This window comes from Anolis sagrei, chromosome X, assembly GCF_037176765.1.
Source record: "Anolis sagrei isolate rAnoSag1 chromosome X, rAnoSag1.mat, whole genome shotgun sequence".
NCBI classification, from domain to species: domain Eukaryota; kingdom Metazoa; phylum Chordata; class Lepidosauria; order Squamata; family Dactyloidae; genus Anolis; species Anolis sagrei.
In genome coordinates, this window is record NC_090034.1 from 48580703 (window position 1) to 48603634 (window position 22932).

A 22932-nucleotide genomic window follows, 5' to 3' on the forward strand; every position below is an offset into this window, starting at 1 on the left:
ACACCCCTTTCCTTTCCATTGGAACAGTCCCAGATTGGGTTTCTATATAAGGAAGGCGGGCGAGGCCAAAGAGAGAAAAAGCGGGTGAAGAAAGAGGCGGCGGAGGAAGAAGCGAGTGGGGCTCCTTTGCGCATGCGCGGCATAGAGCCCGTTGGAAAGGGGCAGGGCTCAAGCGGCTGAGAAGAAGAAGAAGGAGGAGGAGGGAAGATGGCGTCGACGGGTGAGGCTGGCTCGAATGAGGGCCGCGTGAAGTGGGAAAAGGAGGGAAATGGGCCCCTCTTGAGGGGAATTTAAGGGAAACTGGTGTGGGAATATTGGCGGAGGCGGACAAACGAAGAGAGGGGTCGCTTTTGAGGGAAAAGAAAACGGTTTTGGGAGGAAAATGGAGGACAAAATGGTTCCTCAGGGAAGGCCCAGGAAGAGGTGGTAAAAAATCACCTTCTAGTTGATGTACTGCCATCTATTTCCTATTTATCTCTCTCTGAAACGCGTTTTTTATTATTTTAAATAACACTTAAAATTTTTTATTTGATTTGATCGATTTATATCCCGCTTTATCACTATTACTCTCAATATTTGTCTATATAATCTACTATTAGCATAGGGCAATATTAGTTTGTTGTTTATTCGTTCAGTCTATATTATATTATGATTAATATTATAGTATTACATTATAATATACTAATAATAATTATTAATCATAATATAATATATTATATTTGAAGTTGTCATGTTTTTGATTGTGAGCCACTTTGAGTCTCCATAGTGAGAGATACAGCAAAATATAAATCAATCAATTTTTATTTTATGCTAATAATGTAGTCTATGTATAATACAAATATTATATATAGACCATATTATTAGCATAAAATAAAAATTGATTTATATTTTGCTGTATCTCTCACTATGGAGACTCAAAGTGGCTCTCAATCAAAAACATGACAACTTCAAATATGCTACAATTAAACAGTATTATAATTATCAAAACTAGTATAATATTATCAAAACTACAGTTAGGTGGATCTGTAATTGGTTAAGTGAACGCGCCCAGGCGGTGATTCTCCCTAATGCTTCCTCTTCATTCTGGAAAGGAGTGAGGAGTAGAATGCCACAAGCAGGGTTCCGTCCTGGGCTCGGTTCTGTTCAACATCCTTATTAATGACTTAAATGAAGGGTTAGAAGGCACAATTATCAAGTTTGCAGACGACACCAAATTGAGAGGGAGAGCCAGTACTCCAGAAGACAGGAGCAGAATTCAAAACAATCTTCACAGACTAGAGCAGTGGTTCTCAACATGGGGTCCCCAGATGTTTTTTTTGCCTTCAACTCTCAGAAATCCTAACAGCTGGTAAACTGGCTGTGATTTCTGAGAGTTGTAGGCCAAAAACATCTGGGGACCCCAGGTTGAGAACCACTGGACTAGAGAGATGATTGGCCAGAACGAACAAAATGAAGTTCAACAGGGACAAATGCAAGATACTCCAGTTAAGTAGAAAAAATGAAGTGCAAAGATACAGAATGGGAGACGCATGGCTCGAGAGCAGCACGTGTGTGGGGAGGAAAGGGAACATGAGCCAACAATGTGATGCAGTGGCTTAAGTCAATGGGATTTTGGCCTGCATAAATAAGAGTATAGTGTCTATATCCATGGAAGTCATGCCAACCTTCTATTCTTCCTTGGGCAGACCACACCTGGAATCACACCTTGTCCAATACTGGGCACCACAATTTAAGAGATATGTTGACAAGCTGGAATGTGTCCATAGGAGGGCAACTAAAATGATCAAGGGTCTGGAGAACAAGCCCTGTGAGGAGCGACTTTAAGAGCTGGGCATGTTTAGCCTGGAGAAGAGAAGCATGAGGGAGACATGATGGGGGCTATGAAAAAAGATGTGAAGGGAAGTAATAGTGAAGTAGGAGCAAGCTTGTTTTTTGCTGCCCTGGGGACTAGGATGAAGAACAATGGCTTCAAACTACAGGAAAGAAAGGAGATTACACCTGAATATTAGGAAGAACTTCGTAACTGAGAGCAGCAGTGGAACTCTCTGCCCCGTTGTGGAGGCTGAATGGCCTTCTCTAGGGGGTGGGCTGTGAATGTGATTTTCCTGCTTCTTGGCATGGGGTTGGACTGGATGGCCCACGAGGTCTCTTCCACTTCTCTGATTCTGTGATACATTATTATATATAATCAGTAGTAATTTTATTTAATATATTGGTGTTACCATATTACATTCTTCTTATTATGTAATAATAAAACTTGATATACCATACTTGATCTCCCCAAGGGGACTCATAATATTATATAACAACAACTTCTTTTTAACGTGCCCTCTCTCCCTGGAAGGGACTCAAGGCAACTTCCAAAAACGAAAAATGGTAAACATTCAATGCCATGTGCAAATAACAAATTAAAACAATTAAAGCAAACAGTTAAAAATAAAACAATTGAACAACATTGGCTAAAAGATACAACATATAACTCAGTCAGGCCTCATAAATAACCCCATTAAGCATTAAAGCTGTTACAATCTATATAAAATATAAACATATAAAAAAACATAAAATATATAAATACGTAGCTCTTCAATAAGTTAAGGAATTAGTTATAAGTATAGTTCTATATATTATTAGCATAGCACAATATTAATATTATATATTATATTGTGCTATACTATTAGACTAATATTTTAATAATATATAATAGAAAATTATATTATTATACTATATTATTCCACCACAATATATTTAATGCACTACCAGTATATTATACTGTTAGCATTCTATAACATATTGTACTATATCATAAATTGTAGTATATATAACATATCACATTAATATATATAATATGCTAGTATTATTACATTACAATGTTATTATTTCTATATATTATTATATTGTATATATAGAGAGAGAATCAGGAATCTTTTTTTTCCTCAGTAGAAATTCCATTTTAAACAATTTTTCGTTATTATTGGTCATTTTATTTTTGGAATCTTTTAAAAGCATTATTTATTGTGATTAATGGTAATTTTATTTCTTTAACCTTTCAAAAATATCTTTTGGATAATTATTCCTTTTTTCCATTGATGATGATTATTATTGGTAATTTTATTTATTCTTTAAAACTATATTCTTGAGAATAACTCCTTTTTATTCTATTTATTATTATTGGCAATTTGATTGTTTAATCTTTTTAAAATATGGTCTTGAGAGTTTCACACCCTTCACTATTTTAAATACCTTGGGAATTTTTATGAGATATGATTTCATTTTTTAATAATAATATAATAATACATTTTGTTTGTATACTGCGAAAGGGACTCAGGGCAGTTTTCAACATATAAGGGAAACGTTCAATTGCCAAGAAGAAAATCATACAAACATATTAAAATAAAAAGCATCATAAAACACAAAAATCCTACTAAAAACCATAAAAATTTAAACCAATTGCAATTATAACTTCATCAGACAAGGTTCAATAAAACCAATGACAAGGTCAACTATAAAAGAGCTGGGCAATGGATAGTGCAAACAGTGTATCATAGGGCTGGGGAAGTGGAGAAAGTGCAAAACAGAGTACTAACTGATGACCTAGGGACTGGGCCCAGAGACTAAACATTCTCGAAAACCTGCTGGTTTTCTGGTCCCTACGGAAGGAGGACAGTATGGGGGCTTGCCTAATATCCCTGGGGAGGGTGTTCCAAAAATAGTTGAAAAAAAATCAATTCATTTCATTTAAAATATATTGGAAATTATTGTTACTGAGAACATCATTCATTTCATTTTAAATTTATTATTGTTGGAAATTAATTTTAAAAATAGTTTCTGAGAATTCAGATTAATATCGAGAATTTCTTTCATTTAATTTTAAATGTATTGGAAATTATTTTTATTCTTACATGAGAATTTCACTTCATTTAAAATCTAGGGAATTATTGTTACTATTAGTGGAAATTCTTTTTTTAATTTTGTGACAATTTCATTTCATTTAATCTATTGAGAATAATTCCTTTTTTAATGGATGAGAATTCATTGGTTGTAAACATAATTGAGAATTTCAATTGTTATAGAGAATTTCATATTTTTTTACAAAAATGGGACTATAATGTCAGTGGAAATTTATATTTCATTTTAAAAATTACTATTGAAAGATAATAATTATTATGGAAAGATTATTTTTGAAAAAAACTATTGAGGATATCAATTATTATTTATTGAGAATTTCTTTCATGCTTTCAAAGGAATCATTAAGCATTTTCAAAATAGTAACCAAAGACTAAATAAAAAGAGAGGGAGAAGGAAAAAAGATGAGATTATAGGGGGGAATACATAGGAAAGTGGCTTCGGACTCTCCTTTCCGCTTCTATGGATTCAACCATTTGACTAATAATAAATAGATTATAAATAATTTATTAATGTTATAATATAATTACTATTATAAATAAATAGTTATACCATATAAATATAATATTATAATTTAATAGTTAAGGTTTATAATTATAATAAAATTCTAAGTAATGATATTATAAATAATAAATAGATACATTAATAACAAAAAAGGAAACCTTGATTATGTATGTAGTGGGACTTGGAACATCCACAAATTTTGGTATCCTGGAGCAAAATCCCAGTGGATACAGTGGGCTTATTGGGTTTTGATGTTTACTTCTGTCCCCTCTCAAAATGGCAGCCATTGCATCACTTCCTGCCACCATTTTTGATAGGAATTCCAACCAAAAAATATGTATTGGAGAACAGTGTAATGCGGCAGCCCCAAAAGCCAATGCAATTTTAGGCCTTATTAGATGAGATCAAGGGAAGTAACTTCCACTGTATCTTGCTCTGTGCAATATCTGAGATTACTGTGTAGAACAGGGGTCCTCAAACTAAGGCCGGATGCGGCCCTCCAAGGTCATTTACCCGGCCCTCACTCAGGGTCAACCTAAATCTGAAACAACTTGAAAGCACACAACAACAATCCTATCTCATCCGCCAAAAGCAAGCCCACACTTCCCATTGAAATACTAATAAGTTTATATTTGTTAAAATTGTTCATTTTAATTATTGTATTGTTTTTAAGTGTTTTTTGCATGACGAATAAGATATGTGCAGTGTGCATATGAATTCATTCATGTTTTGTTTCAAATTATAATCCGGCCCTCCAACAGTTTGCGGAACCGTGACCTGACCCTCTGTTTAAAAAGTTTGAGGACCCCTGGTGTAGAATATATGATGGCTGAATCATATGGATATTGAAGCATCTTTGGTTGGGACTGTCTTGCCTTTTAGTGTCAGTCTTTATTCTACAGAAATTTTCCTCAGCCTGTCTTTTGTCATAGATTTCAGTTCTTGTATAGTTGATGCACTTAGAAACGCAGTCCAAGTTGCATAGGACCTCTCTGAATTAAGCAGGAGACGGAGGAGGAAGGCAAAGGATGACTCAACCATTTTGGAAGTAGGGAGATTGGAAGAGATTACAATGGAAGCAGACTAGACTTTCCTTTGACCTTAACACTGCCTTCTAATAAGTAAAACTTTATTTATACCCCACCACCATCTCCCATTGGGACTCGAGGTGACTTACAAAATAGCACATAAAGATGCCATACATAAAATAAAATACAAAACATGAACACAGTAACATTACATAAGCCAGGTATGTACATTGGATAAAACAACCTCTATTAAAATAGAATCAGTTAAAAGATCCATGTAGTAATACATCCATCCATCTTTCACAAACAATGACCACCCATTTAGGTGTAACATGAAGAAGTAGGCCTCTCTGTTTGTTATCTGAAGAGAATTGGCCTACTTTCTATAGATTTAGAATGACCTCATGATCTGGGATTCAGGTTATGCATTCTTGCCTCGAAACCTCATTTTTATATCGGTCAAGGTTATACATATTGGATATGTAATCAACTTTAAGTTTCCTTTATATTTGTTGAAGGCTCGGTGCAACTCCTCTTTTACTCTATTGAACTGGCTTTGAAAGAGCTGTATTTGTTTGTGCTCCATCATGGGAATGTTCTGGTGCCTTTGGAAAACAACGCGGAGCATGAGCTTTTGAATAATAATATTTGGAATCACAAGGCAGAGATTAAATGAGGAAAAAAGGCAGTCCATGGAATCCAGTTGTGCCCAAATGTTGGAAATTAACTTCTGAATATGTTTCTGCAGCCCAGTTTTGTGGAGTCTCTTACAGCTATGCAATCAAATAATAATAAAAATAGTAATAATGTATTTATTTATTTATTTATTTAGGGTATTTATATCCCATCCTTTCTCAACCACCACAGAGGGACTCAGGGCAGCTAACAACCGGCATATTATTTTAATCATATTTATTATTAATAGTGATATTTATTATTATTATTTTAAATGCCTGCCTTTAGCTATGAATAGGTTATTTTAATCCATTTTAAGAATTTTCAACTGGTTGTATTTTTTGTTACCGTTCATATTTTATTGTATTTTAATGTTTATATATTTTAGGGCTTTAAATTGCATTGTGTTGGTTTTACTGAAAGCTACTTTGAGTCTGCCTTTATTTTATTTTATTTTTTGGAGAGGAAAAGCGGGTTGCAAATACTAATAATAATTTCCCTTGTTGCTTGCAGATTACAGCACTTACAGCCAGGCGGCAGCCCAGCAGAGGTAAGTTTTTTCCCATTGTCCTCTGGCAAATCAAATGGGCCAAGGGTCGGGTTGACTTTCAATGGAGCTAAATCAACACCAGCAGAATGAGTTAAGCTGCTTTCCACAATGGTTTTGCAATGGGTTTGGTAGCCTAGAGCTTACTTGTTACACAATCGTCAATTAGCCTGCCCTTTGTTAAGTCAGAAGAGGGGGGTCCGTTAGCGGGTCAGTGCCCAGCTTCGATCTATGGATCCCGCCATGGATTACAGCATTCATTCTTTGTCTTTCTTCCTTTCCCAGCTATGCTGCTTACGCAGCTCAGCCCGCTCAAGGATATGCCCAGACCACCCAGGTAAGACATCATGGCATTCACCCTGAACATAAAATGGAGCGATCTGCTGGTAAATAAACATGAGTAATACACTTCAGTTTAATCTGATATTCTCAGGATTAAAACCAAGCCTCAAGTATGTAGGTTAAAGGGCATAATTAATAACTCAGGTTTGGGGAAAGTTTTCAAAAGTGGTGTTATTATTATCATTATTGAGAAAATATTTCTCAAGGCCAGTCCTGTAGCTGGGGTGCTAAGCAGTCCATCAGAGATTGAATTGCCTTTTGTGTGCAATATAACATATCATTCCTCCTGTCCTTTGATGTTCTTATCCGTATGTCCTTCTTCTAAGTTTGAAACAGGAAGTGGGCCTTCAAGGCTGCTACTGCAATCGTAAGCCTTTGAGTACTATCTGAACCTTATCTCTCTTTCTCTGTATAGCAGGCCTATGGGCAGCAGAGCTATGGGACCTATGGGCAGCCCACCGATGCCAGCTACAGCCAAGCCCAGACGACTGCTACGTATGGGCAGACGGCCTATGCCAGCTCCTATGGGCAGCCCCCGACCGGTGAGCCTCCCTTGTTGCTTATGAGGGGCCAATATGAAAGAGGACTAAGTCAGGAAGATCCACTAGGATTGGTGTCCTTGTGGGCCTTCCAATCATTTCAGACTCTTGCAGATTTTTCTGGTTGAGATTTATTCTAAGAATCTTCCTTCCTCTGAGGCTGAGAGAGTGGGACTTCTTTCCTAAAGGCACTCAGTGGGGTCAGAACCACAGTCCCAGGTTCAGAACCACTATGAGATGCTTTCAGGATTCTGAATTCTTCCCCTTTCCTTCCTACCTGCCTTTCTTTCTCCTCTCCTCCCTCTTTTCTTCCTTCCTTTCTATTTTTTCTCTCTACTTCCATCTCTTTTACCTTTCTTTCTTTCTTTCTTTCTTTCTGTCTTTCTCCTTTCCTTCCTTCACTCTGTTTCCTATCTGTCTTTCTTCCTTTTCTCTCTCCTTCCTTCCCTCTTTATTTCTCTCTCCATCCCTCCTTCCCTTTTTTCTTTCCTCCCTCCTTTCCTTCCCTCTCTTTTCCTTTCTCCTCTCCTCCCTCCCTTGCACCCTTCCCTCTCTTTCCTATCTTTTTTCCTTTTTCTTTCTTTCTCTCTCCCATCCTTCCTCCCTCCCTTTCATCCTTTTCTCTTGGAAAAAAATGTGACGGGGACTTCAAGCTATACCAAGATTTTCTCTTGAATATTATGAACCACTGTAGTTGGTGCAGTTTTGAGGCCTTACAAGATGGCAGAAGAGGAATTGGGGGGGGGGTTCCACATTTTGCGTATAAGACTTGAGTTCACCCAAATATGGTGGTGTTGATGGTGATGATGATGACCATGATGGGTAAACTTCACATTCTGATTCTGTGCCTCTCCTCCTCCTATTCCCCCTTCTCTTCCTGGTGCTTCCCACAGTAGAAGGGACCAGTACAGGTTTGGACCCCCTCCATTTTTGCATGGAGAATCACCTTGGTCCCGTTCTGTTCGCATTGATGGTGTTGACCCTTTATTGTAATGGAGATTATGATGATATAAAGCCAAAGAAGTAGGCAAAAGTGTGGCCCTGGGGGTTCACAGGGCTCTTTAGATGTGCCAAATGGGCGCAAAAATTGTGATTCCAGGCCACTTAATGTATTCTCTCTTGACACCTAAAACACTCTATTTTGGGGACAGCAGATTGGGCCCTAGATCTGTCCCAGTTGCCCACTTGTGATATAAAGGGTGCTGTTGTTTTGCATATTTAATTGACATATTAAAATGGGCCAAACCAGCTGCCATTACCAACCCCAAAGGGTGAACAGCATGAATGGGACATATTCGGTGGTCATTTCTGCATGGTTCCGCATCAACCTCCATAATTTTTGGCTTGTGCCTTGCTTTGAGGAGTATCTCAGGAATTTAGCAATCAGTTGAATTAAAATGCATGGGAGCATTTTGCTGAAAGTATCTCGGTGATTAAAAACCATGTTTCCTCCTTGTGTAAATAGTATAATAATATATGATTATTCATGTTAATATTATATTACATTATTGTGTTATTAGTAGTATTAGTATATTTTATTATCTTATTGTTAGATTATTATATGATTTATACAGCAAGGATTGATATAGCAAGGACAAGTACATAGCTGATTCCTTTGTTGCTAGTGTGACAGATTATGGGCTTCATGGCACCCATTGATAACATATATGTTGCATGTGTGTTCTGGACATGACCTAACATTGATTTATATGATCTTTTGGATGCAGACGCTTTTGGATGTTGGTATTGTTTTGTTGCCATTGTTTGTCCTCTTTGGATATTGATTCTGTTTGGTTGTTTGTCTTTGATAGACATTGTCTTGTTACACTTTGGATCGTTGTCTGGAGCAGGGAAGAAAGATTAGGAGATAATTAACTACTATAAGATGTAAAAATAGGAAGGAAGATTGGAAGGGGGGAAAATTGATAGGAAGGAAGGTAGATAGATAAATTGAAGGATAAGTAGAGAAATTGAAAAATATATATGAAGCTAGATAGATAGGAAGATAGGGAAATGGATGGTTAGATAGGGAAAGAGAGAGATGAGATAGAACAATAAAGCATAAGATCCTCATTGCTTCCTTTAAATCTCTTCAACCAATTCAGGAAGTCGAGTTAAAATGTAGTGTCTCAGCTTGCTGCTCTTAGTTTTTCAACCTTTGTCCGATGCCAGTTTCAAGAACCTAGATTGGAGAGTCTTGATGAGGCAGGGTGATGGGCCTTATAGCCTCCTGTCTGCTTTGTAATAGTGCCTGCCATTGGCTTTTTTCCTCACTGGGTTCTCTTTTGCCGCAGGCTATACTGCCCCGGCTGCCCCTCAGGCCTATAGCCAGCCCACCCAGGGCTATGGCACAGCTACCTACGACACCACCGCAGCCACGGCCACCACCACCCAGGCCTCCTACGCTGCCCCTTCGGCCTATGGCACCCAGCCAGCCTACCCCTCCTATGGGCAGCAACCGGCTGCCACTGCCACCGCCAGGTAATTAATCATCTGTCCATCTGTGTGTGTGTATGATCCACTAAAGGTCTGTACCGGTCTTGGCAGACCCATCATGATACAACTTCAAATATTGGCAGGATTTGGGGGAGGCATTGACCCAGGATGATGGGAGTTGGAGTCCAGCCACACCTAGAGAACCAGATGCACAGCCCTGGCGGAAACACTTACTTACAAATATTTCGGTCCTCCAGCATGATTCTCAGGCCAATTTATCATAGAATTGTGCTGGAGGACCTAGCAATTCCTGCAGAAGTGATCTCTCAGATCCCAAAACAGTGGATTGTTGTTGTTGTTATCCCTCCCGAGTGAAATTAGATCCACTGCATCGCTCTTGACCTTCTGGAAACAAGTAAAATCCTGGCTATGGGATCAGGCCTTTGTAGATTAGGCTGAGTTGCTGACATGATGTCTTATATAGAACTGATGGACTTCCCTTGCATGGTGATTTAAACCGGTGACTGCTGACTGCTTGATTGTTTTTATACTGTTTTATATTGTTATTATTATATTGCCATTAAATTGTATATTTATGTTTTTGATGTGGGCGCCATGAGGTGCCGATTTGTTAGCCGTCCTGAGTCCCTCTGCAGAGGTTGAGATAAGACGGGATATAAAAGCCCGATATAAATTCACTAGTTTTCCACTTTCAAGAGAAGTGTTCTTTCAGGTCAAAAAATTAGCAATTGTTGTAAGGCTTACTGCACTTTTCTCTCACTGCTTTACTTTACAAGAGAGTTAGATAACACTGATGAGGTATGTTTCACTCAAGCCCCCCATGAGGCTTGTTTGTTTACCATGTTATAGATTTTGAAGCAAAAATTACATTGGGTTAAATTATTCAGAATGTCTGCTTGCAGCAAAGTGGATGCAGGGGCTTGCTCAAATAGCTTACTTCTGTCCCTGGATTTCCTCTTTTCTCAAAAGGCCCCAGGATGGGACCAAGCCTGCTGAGAGCAGCCAGCCGCAGTCCAGCACTGCCAGCTACAGCCAGCCCAGCCTGGGATACGGGCAAAGTAACTACAGTTACCAGGTCCCTGGAAGTTACCCCATGCAGCCGGTGTCTGCTCCTCCATCCTACCCTCCCACCAGGTATGTCTCATTTCCTTTCGTGTGAAATGCAAAAAGGCAATGTTCAAATAAACATCACAATAACAATTTCATTATTAAGGATCATTGTTTGGACAGCCCACACTATTAATACTATTGTTATTATTATTATTATTATTATTATTATTATTATTATTATTATTATACAATTCAGCCATGGCCACAAGGCAGTGGTATTTGGGTGGCCCAGATGATGATGATGTGCAGAGGCCTGTCTTGGTAATTTTCTGCATCTTTTTCCTCCTCCCCTCTTTCCCTAGCTACTCTTCCTCCCAGCCAAGCAGCTACGACCAGGGTACTTACTCCCAGCAGAGCAGCTATGGCCAGCAGAGTGGCTACGGCCAGCAAGGGGCCTATGGGCAGCAGAGCGGCTATGGTCAGCAGCCCCCCACCAGCTACCCGCCGCCCACCGGCTCCTACAGCCAGACCCCCAGCCAGTACGGCCAGCAGGGCAGCGGCTATGGGCAGCCCAGTGAGTCCTCTTTACCCACACACTATCAGGCCTTGGGCTGAAGCATTTTGTTTTTAAGTGGGAGGAAGCTTCGAATAGGTGGGATCTTAAACATTAGAATGGATGGCAGTCTGCCAGGAGGGCTTTGATTGTGTTTTCCTTCTTGGGAAAAGGGGGATGACCCTGGGGGGGGTCCCTTTCAACTGAGATTCTGTAATATAATAACCAACCATTTCAAGAAGGATGGTGATGGGAGTCTCCTTCTCTGGAGTCTTTTAAGCAGAGGCATGATGACCATCTGTCGGGAGGGTTTTGATTCCATTTTCAAGGCAGAATGGGGCTGGGCTGGGTGGCCTGTGGAGGTCTCCCAACTTGTGTGACTGGTTGCTTGCAGATCCTCAGGGTATGGGAGCACTTACTTTCCTTCCTTCCATTGCCTAGGCTCCTTCCGCCAGGACCACCCCAGCAGCATGGGCCTCTACGGCCAGGATTCGGGGGGCTTCTCGGGAGAGAGCCGCAGCCTGAGCGGCCCTGACAGCCGGGGCAGGGGCCGAGGAGGGTTTGACCGTGGAGGAGGAAGTGGCAGCATGGGCCGAGGAGGCCGAGGGGGAGGCCGCGGAGGCGGAATGGGGTAAGAGCAAACCCTTTTCTCCTCTCACCTAATATGACTTTGCCTCTCCAATAGGGTGAGCAGTGGAAAGATGGGCTGAAAGAGGGAGGCGCAGGCCACTCTTGTTTTCTTCATTGCTAAGGGGGATAGGAGCATTTTGCTTGGGTCGGGAGGAGAGCAGGGGTTTTGGGGGGAACTTTCAGCTCCTTTCCACAGTGGGGTTTTTTATAAACAATTTTTTGGGGTCGAACACACACAACGCCCTTCTGTGGGGCCCTTCCATTGCACATTCTGTTCCAGTTGCTGCAGGTACGTACAAAAGGTGTCTCAGGTTTATGGGAAAAGGCTTCTGTTCACCCCAGGCCTCCATAGCGGTGCCCCAAATACTCTCCAATAGGTAGCCACTGTTTCTCCATGTTGAAGGTTGGTTTTGGGGGCAAAGAGAGCCAGCCCTTTGGCCCAGTTCCCCCAACGGAGTATTCAGACATCCCAAATCCACTCCCACTTTGGTTTCGGGCCTTATTCTCAAACACAAGAGATGACAACAAGGGGGCTGTTGTGTGTGTTCCATCCATGTGTGTAATCAACACTATGCAGAGTTTTTTTGGTATTATTATCATTATTAAATGTATTATATTGTATTTATTATTATTAAGGAAGGTGGGGAAAACATGGCCGTTGTTGTGCCAAATCGTTTTGACACATCCAAGAGAAACAATACCCACTCTGCATAGTTTGATACAAATGAAATCAGATGGGTTTTTCAATCTTTAAATTGTAACAATGTGTTAACGTCAACCAAGCCTTTTTAAAATATATATATTATAAATAAAATGTCGGAGAGTTTTAAACCCTTCCAGACTTGGCTTGAATGGAAAAGGGCTCCATTAGTGCTGTAAATATGTATGTTGCGTAGATGGTGGACGCTTGAAACGGCTATCACCGCATCGCTTTCCAATATGGGATGGTTTCCGATATCATCCTTTCAATATAGATTGGTTTCTGATATCGTCCTTTCAATAGAATTGATTATCGATATCGTCCTTTCCGTATAGATTGGTTTCTGATATCCTTTTGATATAGGCCGGTTTCCAATATTGTCCTTTGATTTCCAATATTGTCCTGTCAATACAGATTGATTTCTGATCTCATCCTTTCAGTGTAATTGATTTCGGATTTCGTCCTTTCAGTATAATTGGTTTCCAATATTATCCTTTCAATATAGATTGATTTCCGATATTCTCCTTTAAATATATTGTTCTTTCAATATACATTGATTTACAATATTGTCCTTTCCATATAGATATTGTCCTTTCAATACAGATTACCCTATCAATATAGATATCATCCTTTCAGTATAGATTGATTTCTGATACCATCCTTTCCAATATAGAGTGATTTGTGGAAATTAATGGGGAGGATTTATGAGTTTGTTCAGAGCTGAAAAGCAGCTTCTTAACGCCGTGAATTGGCTGCTAAAAGGGGATTTTTTTGCCCACTTTCCATGATGCGGTGATGCGTTTCGCTGTCTCTCTGGCAGGTAAGGAGCCCAATGTTCTTAACATGCCCTTTTTCATTGCCTGGATTATCTATTTATCTTTTTAAATATAATTTTCACTGGCTGTTAATTAAACATGGAACCTTTTTAACATGCTTTGTCGCATTTATATGCTACAGGTTTACAAAGTGAGAGCCTTGTATACACCTCAGTGCTTTAAAAAAAGTACTCAGTACTCAGCCGGCAGCCATTGTGAAAAGTGGGACTAGACACGGTGTCCATATGGAGAGGAAAAAAACAAAACACACACACATATATATAGAAATATATATTATTTTTACCCGATGTGTTCATTGTTGTGTAAATGGAAAACAAACAAAAAAAGAAACCTTCTGTGTAAACTTTTGGTAACTTCATGTTTGGTTAATAGAAGCAAAGAGGGGAAGTGTGATTAACTTTTAGCATTGTGTAACATTAAGAAAAGTGTAAACATCTGTTAATAAAAAAGAGATACATATATATATGTGGTATTTGGGGGTGGGGGAGAAGCAAAGCTGCATGCCACAGCTTGGGAATTGTGTATATGAACTATATATATTTTGGATTAAAAGTGCAATACTTGCTATAACTGGTGGTCCTACCCCCTCCTTCCTTACAGCTATTCAATCATTCCTTCCAAAAAATATAATTCACCCTATTGATTGGCCACAATTTTGCCCATAAATTAGATAAGATATTCAAAGCAAAACCTATTGATTGGCCCTATTATTTTTCCACATATTTTATTGTGCTTATTTCCTTGCCTCCGCAAAGTTGTGCCTTCAGGCCTTCGAAAACCTCAGTCTATTAATATTCTTGTAAAGCGCTCCTTCAGCAGAAGATTGTTTCTTTTTTTAAAAAAAATCCAGTTGAATGTATGGTTTAGGATTTGTTGTTGTTCTTTTTTGTTTATTTCTTCCACTTTCTCCCATTGAATTCATTGATTGTTAATGCTTAATGGGTTCTCCAGACAGGAAGCGTCATCAGCGCCCAACAATAGCCTTGTTAAAATCTCCCCAATTTCCAAAAGAGGATGAAGGCGCAAGTTTGCGTACGCGGGAGGAAGGGAGGGAGCCCTCGGACCCATTCTTTAGTGCTTTAAATTCATGTTTTAATAATACATATATATATAAAATTACATAGGGAACACACTTGTTTTTGATTTTCTTCTTTGGCCAAGTATTGCAGTTTTAATTCCATTCCGTTCCTCTCCCCAAAAAATGGGGCAAAAAAAACCTCCGTCAAAAAAAAACCACAAAAAGGTTGGCGATTATGAACCCGAGGAGCCCTGAAGAAAGGCCTAGTGACGAAAGAAAGAAAGGAGAGAGACAGAGAGAGAGACAGAGAGATGCCTTGTTTGGAATATATGTTTAGCCAGACCCCATCTTCTTCTTCCTCCTCCCTGGAGCCCCCTGAGGCTCCTTATATATTTAAAGGGAAAAAAGGCCTTCATGTCTTCGTTTATCCCCCCAGCAGCGCTGGAGAGCGAGTTGGCTTCAGTAAGCCTGGTGGTAAGTTTTTGAGCATTACGACGGGGGATACTAGTGGTTTTAAAAGCGAAAAAAATGCAGCCAAAAAATAATGTATTATTTCTTAAGCGGTTTTTTAAAAAAATGCCATAGAAGTCATTTAATGGGTCCTGCCGGTATTGCCGAAAAGGTTTTAAAGCTTACGGTTGCAAAACAACAAAGAGACGGGTATAAAAACAAAGGGTACTAAAAGGGTTGATGAAAGTATGGAGAGGAATGGCTCCTTTTTTGTAATTTGGGGAAGGAACCACTTTGTAAGAGGCTTTGGTGTTTTGTTTTGTTTTTAAAAATAATCTTGGTAAACAAGAGCCCCGATTGGCCCCCTAAGAGAGAGAATCCCCTCTAGAACCCAGGTGATGGTATAGAAGGCTGCTAAAATGGCAAGCCGCAAATGCATCTATATTTTTTAAAAGGGTGTGCATTGCAATTGCTTTGATTTGCAGTGCGGTCAATTTGAGTTTTTAAAAACATGCCATCCAATAAAATGGTTGGAAATAGGTAGCGGTGTGTTTTTGTCCAAACGTCGCTAAAGTGCATACTAATGGGGCCTTCTGTGGTTTCTTTCTCCTCCTCCTCGGGCGGCAGGACACCTGGACGACGGGCCAGACCTCGACCTTGGTAAGGGGGCCAGGGCATCACTGTGGAAACCATTGGGGTACATGGACCCATAAAGCTGTGGGGAAATGGGCTCATTCTAACTTGTTTCCATCTGTTCGCAGGCCCACCTCTAGACCTAGATGACGATGCCGACAACAGTGCAGTGTATGTTCAAGGGTTGACAGACAATGTCACCCTCGAGGAACTGACGGACTTCTTCAAGCAGTGTGGCGTGGTCAAGGTGTGTGTTTTCTTACTATAGCCTTGCTCATCCTGCTTTGAAATCTGTGTCAGGGATTGGGAAGGCATGGGTGGCCAGTGCCATCCTGAAATTTGGTGTTGATCGCAACCAGAGTCCCTTTGCTGAAACATCTTCCTAACGAAGGGGATGATGTGGGGATGCGGGGAGCATTTTCAAGATATGGACACAATCTTTTTCTCACTTTTTAGATGAATAAAAGAACGGGACAACCCATGATAACCATATACCTTGATAAAGACACAGGGAAACCCAAGGGAGATGCTACTGTGTGTTATGATGATCCGCCGACGGCCAAAGCAGCTGTGGAATGGCTCGATGGTGAGTGAATTAAAATATTATTATATGTATTGTTTTACTTACTATATATTAAATTTATATTTACCATTATTATATTGTTATATAATCAAATATTGGAAGGCAAGGGTCCAGATCTCTGCTTGGACATGGAAATCTACTGGGGAGCCTCGATCAAGTGACACTCAGCTCCAGAAAGCTCTGTGATAGGGCTTGAGGGCACACAACAGCAACAGTGGAGCGTAACTGTTTTCTTCCTGTCTTCCAGGCAAAGACTTTCAGGGGAGCAAGCTGAAGGTCTCCCTCCCTCGGAAGAAGCTGCCCCTGAACAGCATGCGAGGAGGAATGCCTCCCCGTGAGCCCCGTGGGATGCCGCCCCCTCTTCGTGGAGGTAATCCCACTCCAAAGTATTTTGCAAAGTTTCTCTGATCCAAAATGGGAAACAAGGCCAAGAATGAAGCAAATATTTTATTGAACTTTATCTCCATATACCATTAGCAAAAGACCCAGATAGAAAGGGATTCATACATTACCATACATAAATGACACTTTAGTGAAAGGATCAGAAGGAGTTGTACCTCCATATACGTATGGCAGAAGGGAAGGGATTTATATGTAGACAATATTTTAGTAAATGGATCCGAAGGAAGCATCTCTCCATATATGGCAAATGAGAAGGGGTTCCTATATTTCCATACATAGATGATATTTTAGTAAATAGATCTGAGGAAAGAGTTTCCCCATATATACCTGTAGCAAAAGAGAAGGGATTCATATATTCCCATATGTAGATGACCTCTTAGTCAAAGTATTAGAGGGAAACACACCTCCATGTACTATTGGTGAAAAAAGCACAAGAAATACCTTGCGTCTTCTGCACTAACATCTGTGATACAATTAGGGAGGTTTCCATACATCCGTTGAATGGACTGATAAGCTTCACCTTATCCATTTTATTTTAGGTCCTGGAGGCCCCGGGGGTCCAGGAGGTCCTGGTGGCCCTATGGGTCGTATGGGGGGCCGAGGAGGTGACCGAGGCGGTGGCTTTGCCCCAAGAGGGTTGCGAGGGTCAAGGGGAAACCCTTCTGGCGGAGGAAATGTCCAGCACAGAGCAGGAGACTGGCAGTGCCCCAACCCGTAAGTCATTGCATTTTCCCATGATCCCCTCAGGCTCTTGCTTTGACTCCATAATGCCCCAGAATCAATTTTCTAGGTCTTCCAATGCGATTCTATAGTAATGACCAATGGCAGCATGCCATAGAATCGCCTGGAGAAGACAAACTGCTTCCTTCTTCCCAGGGGATGTGGCAACCAGAACTTTGCCTGGAGGACTGAATGCAACCAGTGCAAGGCCCCGAAACCAGAAGGCTTTCTCCCACCTCCCTTCCCACCTCCAGGTACGTTTCTTGTCATTACGTCTGACCTCTGGGGCGGGGCTCCAAGCCTGACGTTGACACTGACCTCTGCTTATGTGATGTCCACAAGGTCCTGGATTCTTGCTTGGGAAGCCGATGCCACTTAGAGGGCTCATTTACGGGACAAATAGTGGTAAGGGAGTTCGCTCGCACAGGTGGTATTACCCTTTTTCCTTCGTTTGTGTACTCCAGAATAGCGTCATGGGCCCTCAGCGGCACACAGTTGCACTGCAAGTGTTAGCTGGTGATGCTTACACTAATTGGGGGCGGGGGGATGCTGGGTATTACTGTCACTGCTTCAGATTTGTAAGAAAGGCACCCAGGGAGGGGGGAAATGCCCAAAAGGGAAGCCATACTGGAACAACTTGCTGAACTTTAGGCCTTGAATGCACCCCACATCAATTGGTCTGTTGGGAAACTTCGCAAAACGGACAAGCTTGGCATTTGTGATGCAAGGTCACTTATCGCACTAGTCTTTTGTTTGTGAAATGCATGTGGGGGTCTGCCCTTGGGGTTGAAGGGTCTTTTTAAAGCTCTTTTACCACCATCTTGGTCTCCTTTTCCTTCCCATGCTTCACTCACCCATCAAACCCACGTTGAAAACGCAACAAGGTTGCATGGCTTGCTAAAAAACAAAACTGACTTTGATTTGAAGATGCAAATGTTTTTCCCATCTCTAAAGATGGAGTGCTTTTCTTATTGTTAAATACAGCTTTTTTGTTGGTGGTGGCACTGAAATTAACATGTGTCTTGGAATCAAAGAAATATGGTGCTCGGCTCAAAAAGTGGCCAATGTAGGATTCAATCAATAACAAAAAAACACAACTAAAAGTATTTGAATGCGAATGTATGATCTTTGTATAGATTTGAAGGAGGCCTAGCTCCATATAGCTATGGCAAAAAAAAGGGCAAGACAGAAAGGGATTTCTATGATACTGTACGTAGATGAAATTTTGTAAACGGGAAGCATATCTCCATTTACCTGTGGCAAATGACAGCTATGGCTCTCTGGTTTAATTCTGCTAGAAACCTGACAATTTAACCGCACTGGAGGATCAAAAACTTCTTTGAGATGTGTTCTCTCTAGAAATCTCTGTGATCTTCAGCATAAATGGCGAAAGTTGACTACACAATTGCCCTGGAGGACCTAGTGATTCCTAGAGAAGTGTTGTCTCTAGAAATGTGAAAGTCCTCCAGTCTGTGTGTGGAAGATGATTTTAAAGTTTCCCTAGATGATCTAGAAAGGTGTTCTCTAGAAACTTTAGAGCCTCCAACACAACTGGAGGAAGTTGACCATGAAATCTCAATGGAGGACCCAGTGATTCCTACAAAGGTTCCCTAGAAATCTCCAGATGCTATAGATTGACTGGAGGAAGTTGATGATAGGGCCAATTGAGGGTCCAGATCCTAGGCGCCTGGGTGTGTCTTGTTCTCCTTGCCGCTTCCGTCGTGTGATGGGAGTCCCCTATTCCGAAGCTGTGGGGATTGGCTTCTGCTGTCCTTTGTGTAATGCCATTGTCCAAACGCCTGGTGCTGTCTCTCTGCTTCAGGTGGCGACCGTGGTGGAAGGGGCAGTCCTGGAGGCGGCATGCGAGGCGGCCGTGGAGGAGGCCTCATGGACCGTGGAGGCCCCGGAGGGATGTTCCGAGGGGGGCGTGGAGACCGAGGAGGGGGCTTCCGAGGACGGGGCATGGACCGAGGTGGCGGCTTCGGAGGGGGACGCCGCGGGGGGCCCGGGGGACCCCCTGGACCACTGATGGAGCAGATGGGAGGCCGAGGAGGACGCCGCGGAGGAGGACCTGGGAAGATGGACAAGTAGGGATGGCAAGGGGGGGGGGGGCTCAAGGGAGAGGGATTAAGTGGCACCATGATGAAGTCTTATATATAGATCGAGATAAGAAGTATTTACTGTCAGACTAGATCTGTATGTATGCAGTGCTCCGATGCAATCATAAGAGGGCAGTGTAGAGCCAAACGATTGTCAACAACAGTCAGTATATCTGCCCCATAAGGGAAAAAACAATTTAGCGAAGATTTATATTTATGAGGTGGTTTATGTGTCTGCTCCTTGCTCTGAGGGAGTGTGAAAACCTGATCCCAACCCCCTTTTTTCTTGTTTCCCTTTTTTTAGGGGAGAGCACCGCCAGGACCGCAGAGACCGGCCCTACTAACAAGAAGTCCCTCTCTCCCCACCGCTGGACTGCATTTACTACCAGATTTATTTTTTAAACCAGAAAAAAATGTTTTAAATTTATAATTCCATATTTATAATGTCGGCCTCGGGCGACATTATGACGACGACGATGATTCCTTGTCTGTACTTTAGTATTTTTCACCGTTTTGTGGGAGAAACATTAAAACACAAAGCTTAACGGTCGTGTGCCGAGTTCTTCTTCTTTGTTTCTGTTTGTTTTGGTTTTTTTAAATAATAAAAATGGTTGTTTTAAGTGCAAAGAAATAAAACCGTTTTGTTGTACGCATGCCCAGTATCAGTCTGTTGTGGGAAAGACACCCCCCCCCCCCGGAGGAAGGAAGGAGGAGGAGTTTGAAACTGTTAACAATGTTTCATGGTTTGTGATGTTTTCTTTTAAAAAAAATAATAAACTTCAGAATGTTTATAAACGCAACATTTGGTTAGCTTGTCTTCACAACAGCAGCAAGAATCCCATGTCCCTTTGTGGTTGCCAAAACTTTACCTTTGAGTTTGTTCCCAAAAAATCCAGAGAAATTGGCTATGAATTGAGTTACATTTATGGAAATAGGACCATACAATCATAGTGATTTTAATTTCTATATATACTAGAAATTAAGTTCTTCAGTGACAATAATTTGACACCAGAATATTGGTATTGGACAGGATTTTGACACTTTTTAAAACAAGCATCTAAGCATATAAACTAATTAATATAAACTTTATTACTATTATCCCTCTTTCATATGAGACACACTGTATTTCCAAAAAATTGGGATAAATACTCAGTCTCTGTCTCCTGGAAGTAGTGCTTCAATGAAGGATAGCTCGAGAGAGACGTTAATGGCACCAGACATGGATGTTTCCAGGAAAAGGATGAGAAGCGACAGATCTGTGACGCTAAGAGGAAATCCTCTCGTTTTTCAAGGCAATTCAATGCATTCAGATGTCAAGGGGGAAAAGGGCCAAAGACAATTGAAAGGAAGGACAGAGCAGGTCAGCCAGAGAGAAAGTGCAATGGCAGTGTCGGACTCATTTAGTGTAAATGCCTCCAAGGAAGACATCCTAAGGATTATTATTATACTGTAGGTACTTTTATCCCAATGTTGAGTTTAGAATTATAATAATTTATTATCCCAAGGTTGAGCTAATAATAATAATGCATTTTCCCAATGGTGAGCCTATAATAATAATAATGATGTATTATTGGAAAAACTTAAAACGATATGAGGATTTAAAGATTGAATTACACAGACTCGCACAAGCCAGTCAAGGTGGTCCCAGTGGGGATCAGCACACTGCAGTACTTAAAGACCTTGGCCAGTACTTGGAAAACAATTGGCGCTGACAAAATCACCTGTCAGCAGCAAAAGGTCACCATATTTGGATCTGCACACATTATTCACCAATACATCACACAGTCCTGTGGGTCTGACGTGATCAAATACAAAAGCCAACACAGTGATCTTGTTTGCTGTGTACCAATCTTGTGTGTCAAATAATAATGTATTATTCCAATGTTGAGTTTAATAATAAATCGTAATGTATTTTACCCATAGTGAGCATAGAATAATAATAATCTGGCACAACAAAGCCTTACATGGGCAGTTCCTTGAGAAGATTGAAGGAAAAGTTGTCAAGAAGACCTAGTTATGGCTCATGAATGGAACCCTGAAGAAGGAGACAGAAGGCCTGATTCTTGCAGCCCAGGAGCAAGCCATTAGAACCAATGCAATGAAGGCCAGGATTGAAAAATCAGCAGATGACCCAAAATGCAGACTGTGCAAGGAAGCTGATGAAACCATGGATCATCTCAGCTGTTGCAAGAAAATTGCACAGACAGACTACAAACAAAGGAAAAACTCTGTGACCCAAATGATTCATTGGAACTTATATCACAAGTACCATCTCCCAGCAGTAAAGAATTGGTGGGATCATAAACTGCAAAGGTCGTGGAAAATGAACATGCAAAAATACTGTGGGACTTTCGAATCCAGACTGACAAAGTTTTGGAACACAATACACGATTGTGGAAAAGAAAAAAGTCTGGATTATTGATATTGTCATACCAGGTGACAGTCACATTGAGGAAAAACAACAGGAAAAACTCAGCCGCTATCCAGACCTCTAAATTGAACTGCCAAGGCTCTGGCATAAACCAGCACAGGTGGTCCCAGTGGTCATTGGCGCACTGGGTGCTGTGCCAAAAGATCTCAGCTGGCATTTGGAAACAACAAACATTGGCAAAATCACAATCTGTCAACTGCAAAAGGCCACCTTACTTGGATTTGCACACATCATTTGAAAGTACATCACAAAGTCCTAGACGCTTGGGAAGTGTTTGACTTGTGATTTTGTGAGACGAAATCCAGCATGTAGATCTTGTTTGCTGTGACATACTGTGCTTTTGTGTCAATAATAATAACAACAACAATAATAATAGTAACTTGTGCCACAAATACATCTGCCTGTGACAACAACAACAATAACAACAATAATAATAATAATAATAATAATAATAATAATAATAATAATAAACTATAACCCGCTACCATCTCCCCAAGGGGACTTGGGGCAGCTAACATGAGGCCAAGCCCAAGAATTACAATCAAGCAAAATAAAATACAAACAAGCAAATAATATCAAAGTAACATGCATACAATAGCAAAATATACAGTAAAACAAACGCAAAATAAAATGGTAAAGGAATTAAAACACTGGTGGGATCACAAGCCTGAAAAAGTTACGGAAAATTAACACATCAAACTACTTTGAGACTTCTGAATTCAGACTGACAAGTGTTAGAGCACAAGACTCCTGACCTCACAATCGTGTTAAAAAACCCAAGTATGGATCATCGATGCTGCAAGAGAAACAACTGGAAAAGCTGACACAATAC

The 22932-nt window shown here is 40.6% G+C and overlaps 1 protein-coding gene across 9 annotated transcripts; it reads left to right on the top strand.

Annotated features, from left to right (window-relative positions):
* The first annotated feature begins 85 nt into the window (after nt 1-85).
* EWSR1 (EWS RNA binding protein 1) lies at nt 86-20469 on the top strand. 9 transcript variants are annotated; one of them, XM_060785292.2, is made up of 19 exons: nt 86-220; nt 6624-6660; nt 6943-6994; nt 7415-7541; nt 8432-8449; nt 9833-10019; nt 10965-11129; nt 11408-11619; nt 12040-12229; nt 15219-15256; nt 15860-15892; nt 15994-16112; nt 16322-16451; nt 16696-16818; nt 17390-17564; nt 17727-17824; nt 17913-17975; nt 19393-19657; nt 19974-20469. In XM_060785292.2, exons 1-19 carry the CDS (start codon nt 208-210, stop codon nt 20011-20013), a joined length of 2085 nt encoding a protein of 694 aa, XP_060641275.2. In that variant the 5' UTR covers nt 86-207; the 3' UTR covers nt 20014-20469. The 9 variants fall into 9 exon arrangements, with proteins under 9 accessions (XP_060641275.2, XP_060641276.2, XP_060641277.2 ...); XM_060785293.2 differs by having other exon boundaries at nt 15222-15256; XM_060785294.2 differs by having other exon boundaries at nt 8435-8449.
* Nucleotides 20470-22932: the final 2463 nt, after the last annotated feature.